Genomic DNA, 12,312 nt, shown 5'->3' with positions numbered 1-12,312 from the left:
TTAAACTCTCTGGAGGGTGAAAGGTGGAAGAGAACCTGGAGATCCCCTCAATTTCTCAAGCCTTAGTAAAGTCATAGTACCTGACCGTGACAGTGAACAGATGGGAAAGGTGTCACAAGCCGCCGCTGCATCTTGTTTGACAACAGTGCTCCGGGTGGCCCTCTCAGGCCTGTTGCTAAGAGACCAGGACGCTGGGCTGCTACTCCGTGAGGTCCTCCTACCTGGCTGCTCCGTCATCTCTGCCCTGTCCTGATTGGATCCCTCTCCTTTTTCACCTCCGCTGATTCTCTGCTTGGATGCCGGCTATAGCGTTCAGCACGTGTCTTCCAGTTCCGTGTGTGGAGATCTTTCTCATGATGTGTTCCAGTACCTTCTGTTCAGCGTGTTTCTTTACAGCATCAGCCATACTGTGGCATATGAGTGGACTTTGTGTTATTTACCTCACAGCAGTCTCAGCCACACTGCTGCGTCTGAGTGGACTTTTAGTTATCAACCTAACAGCAGTCTCAGCCGCACTGCTGCGTCTGAGTGGACCTTTGTTACTTCATCCCAGCTGTCTCAGCCACATCGCAGCCGTTAGGCCACAGCTCAGCAAAAGACTCTCATGACTGCCTCAGCCACAAGGCCCCACCTCAGCCAAGTACACATCAGCCCTCAAGGCTGCAACTTGGCCACAAGGTCACATCCCAGCCAAGTACAGATCAACCCTCAAGCCTGCTACTTGGCCATAAGGCTATATCCCAGCCAAGTACATTTCAGCCCTCAAGGCTACAAATTAGTCTTAGGTCCGCATCTCCTACTTTGTCATTACCAGACCTTTCTGACTACTGCAGGCCTTTAGGCAACTTTCCTACCCAGTCTTCTTCAGCTCCTTTGTGTTCCTCTTTTCTGATTACTTAAACCAGTGGTTCCCAAACTGGGTGCCATGGCACCCTTCGGTTGCCTCAGGACACTTGCAGGGGTGCCTCACGATGGTGGTCCAGTACCAAATAAAATAATTTTTAGTCAGTATGATTGGCAGCCATTAGCACTGGTTTTGCCTATCAATAGATACGTGGACAAAAAGAAGCACAGCCCTGTCAACCACAATTTACTTCATTTAGATTTAGCAGAATTTCTCAATAAAATACTTTTGGCCTAGGGGTGCTGTGGAAAAAATGCTGATACTTACTCTAGGGTGCCGTGATTCGAAAAAGTTTGGGAACCACTGACTTAAACCATTCTTACACAGTGAATCTACCCAGGGATTCATAACAAAGGAAATGGTCCAGACAAGGGACAAAGGGGTTTATGTATCAAGCTGTGAAAAGCATGGAAAAGTTGGCTACTGGAGAAGTTGCACATAGCAACCAAACAGCTTAGAAGTGGCATTTATCAAGTACAGTCTATAAAATAATAGGGGACGATTCAATTCAATTCAAATTGAATAGTGTCGGGAGCGAGCTCCCGGAGCTATTCAATTCAGTGCGCTGTGTGGTTGGAGAATGCCGGTTCTCGTGCCTTAACAAGACTGTAAAGGCGCGGTAACTGGCATTCTCTGACCAAAGTGCCGGGCATGCGGCTGTTAGCGCCGTGCTATGCAGAAAAACAGCGCGCCCGGCACTTTGATCGGATTTCTCCTCACATCCACAGGGGGGTGCGAGAAGAAATCCTTAGCCCTCCCAAACAGCACGGTGTATTGAATAGCTTCAGGAGCTCCCTCCCTCGCTATTCAACATCGCACTGAATTGAATTCCCCCCATAGTTAGGAGCTGATTGGTTGCTATGGGCAACTAGTCCACTGATCCACGTCTCCATGCTTTTCACTGCTTGATACATAAACCCCAAAGTTTTAATTAAGTCAGAACACATGAACATTGCTAAGGAAATGGTGCTTCTATGTGTCCCATTACAACTTCTAGACCTTATGAGATGGTGACCATCAGTGATGTGATCCAAGAAACTGGATACAATGACTACACATATACCCCAGTGATCGTAGAGAAGCATCGATATGAAACTAAAGTTACTACTGGCTGCAGAGGATGATGATAAATAGAGCCCTGTGGGAGAAGAGCAGTACCATACAGTACATGGAGAACCGTTTCATGCTCAGGAAGTGCTCTTGTTATATTGAGACCGATGTAGAGAATAAAAGAGGATAGAACATAAAACTCATGAAGCTTCTTTGAATAGATTCAAAAGTAAATAGGTTTTTATCCCCTATGGCGCAGGAGCACTTTCACTGGGAGTTTTTATAAGGCTGCCATGGAAGATTTCAGAAGCTTAATGTTTTAATCCTTCCTCCAGGAAACAGTACAAATCTCATTTGACTCAACGCTGACAATAAGCCAGGAACAAATTAAGAGTTGACCAATCAATAATTGTTAAAGCTTCAGATAAGAGAGGGTATAGTATTTTACATAATGTTAAAGATTATTTAATCAGATGCTGTTCGCTTATTGGGCAACACCAATATTTATATTACTGATGAAGCCACCTTAAAATGTTGAATATAGTTAGAAAATATATTCAATAAGATGGCAAATAGGGTGGGATTCCAAAATCTGTTAAGCCCTTTCTTTTTGTAAATAATACAGTGAGGTCCCACATTAAGTGTACCACCGCTGTTTGTTATAACATTGAGGTCTGATATATATTTGGAAGGACACCTTTGATTGGCTGATGTGTGATGTTGAGGCTTTGTATATCAAGATTTGAGGATTGATGCAACAAATTATTTAATTAGAGAGGGACCTCAGAGAGAGAACTAGAATTTATTGTTCAATTAATTTGATTTACTTTGTAACCCTTTTTGATTTTTCTTAAAGAATATTATTTACAAATTCTTGGCACAGCCATTGGGTCCAGTTTAGTCCCCAGTTTTGCCAATCTGCATATAGTCGACTTGGAGGAAATTCTATTTGTTATAGCGAATGTGTTCTTCTGTGGCTGGTATAAAGATTATTTCATTTTCATTTGGGATGTGAATACAAATTTGATCACAGACTTTATTTATTACTCAGGTTAACAATAACACCATATTAAAAAATTTGTAACCATTATTGTTTCTTTACATAATTGTTATTGGCTATTTAGCTGCATGAAATAAGGGGATTTGTATGCAAACCTTACCTAAATACCTGTAGATATAACTAACCGCTTCCATTCTACCAGTCAGCATCACAGACCGTGAATAAAAACTTACCAATGAGCCAATTACAAAGGATCAGTAGAAACTGTTGACTGAAGTCAATCAATCTATTAAATAATGCAGCTGAACGAGTTAGTAAAATGAATCTGTAGACATTGTTGTGTGATAAAATGAAGCGATGTATTGAGCCCTATAAGAAGAGGTCTATTTTCTTTATACCTAAATATAACCGTGCGTCACATAAAATCCATGAAATTATAAATAGAAATGTGTATATTTTATAACATTATACTTTAATAAAACATATACAGTAGGACTATATTTACAAAGAGGCGGCTTTTGGCAGCCTCCATTTCTCGGCGGGTTGGACATGAAAATTTAAAGAGGCACAAACATGTGCCCAGTGTGCTTTTACACTGAATGTTAGTGTCGCTTTAAAGTTCCAGCTCCAAACCGCCGAGAAGTGTCGGCTTGCAAAAGCCACTGCTTTGTAAATATAGGCATCCAGGGATGCGCTCAATGCTGCTGTTCTTGTAGTTGACCGATTTTTCAGGCATGAGACCCCTTATAAAATGACCAATGCGCATGCGTCTCGATGGTGTGCCTAAAAATGCGCAATAGCAATTCACGCACGGAGAACTGCTAGGGCAATGTAGGGTGTAGTACTGAGCAGTAACTGGGAGGGTGGCAAATAAAGGCGCACACACAGATTATGTATTATGGATGTGTCATGGGCGTGTCACTGAAATAATTTGCGTACAGCGATGCTCAGTCACTGACATAGGACGCCATACTCAGACGGAGAGTACGGTGAGGCCGATGTTTGCATCTTTACACTACTGACGCAATGCAGTGTGCATAGACGCACATAGTGGGTGCCTCAGTCCTTGCTCACTCATTCGCACGCTCATACACGGCGGCGGTCTTTGTAGCAGTATTAGCGTGACTGCTGCACAATACTCAGACACGGAGGCCGCTGCCTCAATCTCTGAATCAGGAGCGTAATCACCATTAGACAGGCAAGACACCTAAAGAGTTTTCTCACTTCTCAGTATATTTACTAACGTGAGGGTTTTTTAGAAGCGGAGATGTTGCCCATAGCAACCAATCAGATCCTACTTATCATTTATCTAGCATTTTATAGAAGATAATAGCTAGAATCTGGTTGCTATGGGCAACATCTCCACTTATAATAACCCGCACTTTAGTAAATATACCCCCAGTTTCCTTAAAATAAATAGGGTGAGTATTCAATCTGCTTTGCAAATGAAAAATACCCGGATAATGCCCCAAACAGTACTGTAGGTTGTTTTATGTGTGCGAGAGAAAATTGTATTTCAAATAAGTTTATACAGGATAATACCATAAACTTTACTCTAAAAGTGACGGGGGCTGCTTTGCGATGGAACATTGGGGAGCGCAGCAGATGCTGGGGTCCCCCATACATACATTCATGGCATGTGCAGCAGATGCTGGGGTCCCCCATACATAAATACATACATTCATGGCATGCTTTGGGGCATGTTTATCACAATAGCTTAGCAAGTAATATCATGAAAACAACTGTTTTGGGGGAATACCTGCTATTAGTAAGTATGTATTGTAATGTATGTAATGTATTGTAATGTATGTACGTACGGGGTGCTGAAGCTGATATCTACTGCGATTTCTGATTTTTGATTGCTAAAAGCTAAACAGTTGCAATAATGGGCCTGGTAGTTGACAAGATCCCGAATGGCATCAGCTCATAGTAAGACAGAAAGGGTAGTGACTGGCACCTATTGTAGTGGAAGAATTTACCTGTCACAAATCGGGTCCTAGCATTTCTTTCAGAATCAAACATTCATTTATTTCTGTTTCCAAGACACCCCAGAGACGCCTCCCTGTGATTAATGCACCTGTGTTGTCACCTGGTCAGTCTGACCAATGGCTATTCACCGCCTCCTATTTAAACCAGTTCCTGTGAGCAACCCATTGCCTGAACAAGGTGTTCCTTCCCAGGATAGTTCTATGCTCCATGTTTACTCCTGTATCCTGTGATGTTGTCCTCTGTGACTCTATCTGCTACTACGTGGATTCTCAGTATTTATCATCTGACGCTGAGTATCATCATCTGCCAGCGCTGCAGCTCCCACGCTACATACAGACCTGCTCCAACCACTCTGCCTCAGCAATTATACTGCCTCCCATCTGCCACTGTGTTCTGTGATCTGCCAGTGCCGCAGCTCCCACGCTACATACAGACCTGCTCCAACCACTTCGCCTTTGTCAGCAAGTATACTGCCTCCCATCTGCCGCTGTGTATCGTCACCTAACATCGCAGCAGCTTCCACGCTGCATACCAACTTCACTTCTCAGTGCAGAGCTGGCGAGTACAGCCGCGGTCTTCATTCCACCATACCGCTAGGACAGCGCATGCAAGTTACTTACAGTATGCTGTGTTACTCTGTGCTTAGTGGTGTCCAGGTTATCCGGTTATACTATTGTGCTGACCCTGTATTAGTTTCCCTGCACTGTGTGTTATTGTCTTGTGCTGGTTCCCAGGCTAGGGTTCAGTGTGCACTATACAGTCTGTACACTGAGGTATCCAGTAGCTGTATTACCTATCCTGACTCTCAGTTTCCCAGTTCCTCTCTGGTTTCAGTTCCAGGGCGTCTATTCATGTAGAACATGAAGTGGCTGCTGAAAAATATCACTATATATCGCATCACATCAATGCGAAATATAGTGATGTTTAGTAGCCATTCATGTACACTTACCTCTACGGCGTCTCCGGGAGGTGTCCGGCCCCTCCGCAATCCTGTAAAACAGTGAGGAGACAGACATATCGGGAGACTGACATGCCTGCTCCTCACTGCGCATGCGACAGCGTCTGAGAGCAGCAGGTCAGACTTGCTGCAAAGGACGCTGGGAAGAGGGGGCAGAGCCAGCGCCGGGTGCCGGGCAGACAGCAGGGAAGAAGGCAACTTCCCTGCTCTGTTCAGCTTGTGGTACTGATTACACCATCCTCAGACGGCGGATCTGTACCTTCATGAGCTTTCCGTTACTTCATGAATCGTACTCACCATACAAAAGTATGGTGTCGCAATTCATACATGGAGCGGGGGTGCTGCTGGAGAAGGAATACCCTTCTCTTTGGTAACCCCCTCTATGAATCGCTGCTTTTCACTGCTTTATGAATAGACCCCCAGGTCTTGCGTCAGAGCAGTACCAGACTTGTAGCTGCCGCAAGTTGTACTCGGACTACATAATACTCTGATTACTGATTTGAGTTCTGCGTTCCTATATACCAGTACTATACTGTTCTAAGGGGTCTATTTACTAAGCCTTGGATAGAGATAAAGTGAACTGGGATAAAGTACCACACAATCAGTATGCAAATTGTATTTCTATTTTGCACTACATACTGTATTAGGCCGGGATGTACTAAAGGAATAAATGCGGTAAAAGCCCCGGCTGCCCAGTTTTTCTGGCTTACCCTATAGAAGCCTATGGGCTTCTTACTACATACTGCTCCCGACACCTCGCCGTCCCGCAGTCGCCCAGCACCGACCCCCACTCACCTCATCCTCCTGCGTGCCGGCCCATCTTCCTCCTGGGTCCCTCACTTCCTTCTTTAGGGGTCTATGTACTAAGCAGTGATAAGTCTGTGATAAGTGCCAGCCAATCAGCTTCCAACTGTCATCTCACAGGCTGTGTTTGAAAAATGACAGTTGGGAGCTGATTGGCTGGAACTTATCACAGACTTATCACTTTTCACTCTGTCACTCATCACTGCTTAGTACATAGACCCCTTAGTCTCTGATCGCTTCAGAGACCAGCGTTCCCAGTTACACCAGCAACTTGGCCAGCCGTGCTACAGAGGGTGCAGGGGGACGTTTGACGGGCCCCCTAAGCCACTGGGCCCCATAGCACCCCCTGCACCCTCTATAGTTATGCCACTACCTAGAGAAGATTGATTGCTCAATCAGTTGTACTTGGTTACAACACATACCAATAGAACTGGAAAAGTATATTTATTGCAAAGTCACAATATGGCCACATTGTAAATACTGTCACACTTGTGGGCAGCCCTAACAATGGAATATAACTTAGACTACACTAAGTGCATAGCTCTAATAATCAGTCTAATGCACCAACCTAACAACCCCTTACTAAAATTAGAGCCTGTTGGGAACAGAGTAAACTCTATACTATATATAGCTGTAAAGTGACCATGGAAAAAATTACAGAGTTGTCATGATAACTGATGCATAGATTGTAGCCATTGACGACCTCCCTTCAGAGCTGTATAAGATCTTTGTGCATTACGCTTTGATGTATGTGCGTTTCTCTGATGCTAATCTTCAGCTCACACAGACAACAAAAGGAGTTGTAGCAGTATTTAAAGACTTATTATTATGTTTCATATTGAGCACACGAAAATCTGTCCTTAAGGAATGACTTATAGAAGTGTCAATCTTCAGCATTATGAAACAACACGCTTTACGTGACCCATGCAATAGCACTTTGGGACTGAATCAGAGATGGATGCAAAAAATGGTCCGTCCAGCGGGCGCGTTATGGGAGTGTTTTGCGGACGTGACTGTCGATACAAGCAGCAGCGTTCCCGCAAGCACAGCCGCGAGCACAGGAGGCCGTGGTCAGACAGAGAAACTGCACCTGCCATAGGCTTGGTGCAAGTTTCGTTTGTGCGATGGATGGTGGTGTCTACGGACGCACCATTCGGTATTATAGTGTGCACGGGCGCTAAGTGACATCTCAGTCCTTGCACAATTGGCCAACATAGAGTTTGTAGTGGCATTTGCATAAAGTCGCGGATGGGTGATCGTCAGTAGACGCTGCTGCGTACGCTTTTGCATCAACCCCCGTATTGTGCAAATAACATAAAAATTGTGCATGGAGTTTGTATGTTCTCCCTGCGTCTGCGTGGGTTTCCTCCGGGTACTCCAGGTTTCTTCCACATTCCAAGGACACACCGACTAGTTAATTGGCTATTGATGAAATTAACCCTTGTATAGGAGCTGAGACTGATGTGGATGATAAATAGTATCTGTAAAGCGCTGCAGCATATGTACGGGTTATATAAAACCAGTGCTTTGTGCCCTGGACTGGCCCCTCCAACTTCCGCCTGGTAAATTCCGCAATTAAATAGTCCCCCTAGAAACCTACGGTGGCTGCTTCTGTGATGGGAAATGGGGTCTGCAGTAGATACTTCAATCATCTGCTGCCTTGTCCTGTTCTCGGGATTTTTAATATCTGTGGTCCCTGCCCCCCCCACCCCCCCAAAAAAAAAAAAAAAAATGCGCCCCTTACACTACACTTACAGCACATGTGCAGGAATCCTTTAGACAGGCAGACACACTAAGGGCCTGATTCAGAGCCGGACGCTCTGACCAGAGCGCTCGCTCACTCTGAATCAGGGCCCTCCTACCTAACATTGGAGCGGCCTCATGGACGCTCGCATAGCTGTGGGTTACCACCCACAGCTATAGCGAGCGTCCATGATGATGGTCGCAATGGTCAAGACCATCGCTACCATCAGGCTTGCGACGAGACCCTGCGGTAGGGTCTCGCTCCGCAAGCCCTGGAGTGATTTTGGCTCTATCAGAGCCAAAATCACTCCCACTGACATCACTACTGATGTCAGTGGGGCCGGACTCAGACGGTAGGCGTTCCCATTGGAACGCCTCCGTCTGGCAGCCACGTCCCCGGCACGCCCACCAAAAGGGGCGTGCTGTCACTCACCAGCGACAGCACGCCCCCTTTGGTGCGAGACCCCGAGCGATGGATTCCCCGTCGCTCGCCGGGTCTCGCGCATGCGCACGACGGAGCTCCCTCCATCGTGCGCATGCGTACTTAGGCACCATCGACCCTCTTGCGAGTGTACAGCACTCGCGAGCGGGTCAGAATCAGGCCCTAAGTACCAGGGCACAGACAAATAGAAGTACATAATAAATAGGATACTGTATAGTTAATGCTCTGGTGACTCATGGAATAATAACCTGTGCATGTTTATTGGTGACTCATAATACAATTACATTGACTTTCTCTGTTTCAGGAGGAGGTGTCATGGGAGCACCAGGACGGAACGCAGCTTTGGTAGCTCTGCAAGACCTTAAAGGATGAAACAAATGGCTTCCGTTAAACATGTTCAGGCCAAATGTATACATTTTCTAATTTTATAACATGGCCAAATTGTCTAGTTTCACTGCTATTGCTGATAGACACTGCAGTGTAACATTGGTGCTCTCTGCCCTGCCTCATCCCACTTCTAACCCCATTAGGGGACATATTCAATTAGGTGCGAAAAGTCGAGAGGTTTTCGCCGTCATCGCTAGTTTTTCATGTGGAAAAGCATCGCGCGCATCCCCGCTTATCCCCAAATTCAATTACAAATCACGAGAAAACGGCACCCGGCGAAACGCAAACAGGCGAAAAGTGCTGTCAGATTTGGGGAAATCAGCCTGACACCCCCCAAAAGATGCACTAACATTGGGGTTTATTGTAGATGCCCCCGAATAGCCCTGCTGAAGCATTTAGGAGGTTTTTTTTTTGAGACAATAACTAGTCCCAGTAAATTTGGGGTACATGAAAATGGGTGCAAGCATGATTAAAAATCGCAAAAGTGAGGTTTTAATAAATGTGAAAAACGCACCTTCGGCAAGCACCTGCAATAAAAAAACACCTCCCCCATACTTGTAGACACCCCCAAAGTCTATTTCGCTAGTTTTTCAGTTTGTACGCCAACTTTGAACTTTTTTGCCCCTTTTTTCAAAGTAATTTTTGGGGTGTTCTTTAAATTATTTTTAGGATTTTTTTTATGCAGTTTACCTTTGGGGACCTGTCCTAAGGGTGCAGGGTGGTTTCCCCACCTTTGCACCCCAAAACCGCAATTCACTTTTTTTCGACTGCTATTCATAGGCGAAACTTTTTCGCCGGGTTCATTGCGTTGAGTTTCCGCCCGACGAAAAGTCGCCACAATTGAATACGGAGATAAGTTTTCTTTTTCAAAAGGGGCGCAGCCGTGGAGGTGACTGCATACACCTCTGATCCAGGCCCGTAGTGTAAGCTCTAGCTGATCCAACAACCTCCGCAGAGGCAGATACTATTCAGGGTTGCTATAACTCCTGCAAAGTTGCAGTGAATGATGGGAGGTGTAGTTTATGGTTACAAACACTGGGCCTGATTCCAAGACTTACACTAATGCAATCGCAACTGCAGTCGCTTATGGATCGCAGTTGCTAAAATATGCTAATTCCTTCCAAAGCTTAGCCGAGCATAGGGACGCCCACTGCTGCTTTCTCTTATACGTACGACGGCGTACAACAGCATAAACATCGGTAACATCAGCGCAGATCAGACAGTCACACAGCATGTAAGTCAAGTCTGGCCAGCCTCAAACACTGCGTCTCTCCTGACACGCTGAGATCTCTCACGCTGCGAAGGAAATCGCAACGGCTAATTTATGCACGCCCATGAAACGGAGTTACAACAGACCAAAAACGCCTGCGTTTGCGTAGCCACTCCCCGTTACCTCCGCCAAACGCTGACTACCTGTTACTCCCTGCAAGTGAATCATCTGTGCGAGCGTGACCGCAATACAATCGCTGCACGTGCGCTGTGTGGCATTCCTGCATGCGCAATAGCTTACAATCACTGGATCTGTGTAAATATCGGCATTGCGTAACTCCCGGAAGCAGGCCCATTCTGCACAAAGAGTTAAGATGTACAGTAGCTGCCCTTCCAACCCCCCTGCCCAGCACTGAGCAGAGAACTGATCTAACACTAAATATGGTATTATACCTAATGAAAGTCGGATAATGTTCCAAACACCGTATCTGGAAATAAGATGTTGTTTTTATATTTTGTTAAACTAGAATATAAACTCATTATTTGCAAATATTTATTGTTTCTTTTCCTGTTCATTCATCTTTGCACACATTCTACTCATGTTAGTCCCTAGCGCTCATTTGACAGCTGTGTACAAGAGGAGATCATAGCCCATGAAATGTAACATGATATACAGCACTATAATAAACGTGTATGTGGATATAATAAAAATATTAGATTTTGCTCCACATAGGACTTTTCCATATTACAGGCAATAAAATTGTCAAAAATACGAGGTCATATCACAAAAACAAATGGTTTTGCTCTAACAGCAATTGTTACATTCTCATAATTGTTCATATTATTTTACAGGGAATAATTTATTTCCAGATGGGAGAGAGAATTGTGTAACACCCACTGGTAATATATAGGTGTATAATGCTGTCCATTGCCATATGTTCTCATCTTATCAGCACTTATATTTATAGATGGGGTGTATTTACTAAGGGTTGATATTATTTTGTTTTATCTATTTGAAATCAATCTATGGCCCGTATTCAATTACACGCGAAAAGTTGGAAAAAGTTTAGCCTGTCCGACTTTCACTTTTCGTGCGCGCCCCCGCTTTTCTCCCTATTCAATTTTAAAGGACGCGAAAATGGAGCCCAGCGAAACTCTCTAACAGGCGGAAAGTGCTGTCAAAAACGGGGAAACCAGCCTGACACCCCCCAAAAGATGCACTAACATTGGGGATCAATATAGATACCCTTGAATAGCCCTACTGAAGATATTTGGGGTACTTAAGTTGTGTCAATAGGTTCATGTTACAGCGTCTTTGCACAAGTGGTGAAGAATAGCATTAAGCAATATTTTTTGGTAAAAATAAGTAGTCCTGTCAAATTTGGGGCACCTGAAAATGGGTACAAGCATATTTTGAAGTCCCTAAAGTAATGTTTTAAACAACGTGAAAAGCGCACCTGCTGCAAGGTCCTGCAATCCCAAAAATACCTGTCCCAAACTTGGGGACCTCCCAGAAGTCTATTTTGCTACTTTTATGTTTGTACCCCAACATTTAACTTTTTGGCCTCCATTTTCAGATTTTGGGGTGTCCCTCATATTTTTTTTAGGTTTTTTTTTTAATGCAGTTATCCTTTTGGGGACTGTCCCAAGGCTGCAGAGTGGTTTTCCGAAGTTGCACCCCAAAACCCCAAATATGCACTTTTTCCACTTGCTATTCATAAGCGAAACTTGTCCACCTATTACATTGCACTGACTTCCCGCCTACGTGAAAAGTCTTTGGAATTGAATAAGGAGATAAGTTTCCGCCTGGCGAAATTACGTCACCT

At 44.6% G+C, this 12,312-nt stretch overlaps 1 protein-coding gene across 2 annotated transcripts in view; it reads left to right on the top strand.

Annotated features, from left to right (window-relative positions):
* Positions 1-10,979, top strand: part of PYROXD2 (pyridine nucleotide-disulphide oxidoreductase domain 2) — a 95,582-nt gene extending 84,603 nt beyond the window's left edge. For both annotated transcript variants that reach the window (XM_088482759.1, XM_088482761.1), the window contains exon 16: positions 9,195-10,979. In XM_088482759.1, the coding sequence (XP_088338885.1) occupies positions 9,195-9,262 (68 nt within the window). In that variant the 3' untranslated portion in view covers positions 9,263-10,979. The remainder of the gene's footprint in view (positions 1-9,194) is intronic.
* The last annotated feature ends 1,333 nt before the right edge of the window (positions 10,980-12,312 follow it).

The sequence above is a fragment of the Taudactylus pleione genome, unplaced genomic scaffold (genome assembly GCF_031769625.1).
Source record: "Taudactylus pleione unplaced genomic scaffold, aTauple2 ptg000292l, whole genome shotgun sequence".
Lineage (NCBI taxonomy): Eukaryota > Metazoa > Chordata > Amphibia > Anura > Myobatrachidae > Taudactylus > Taudactylus pleione.
Note: the sequence above shows the minus strand (reverse complement) of the source record. Positions and strands in the feature narration are given on the sequence as shown.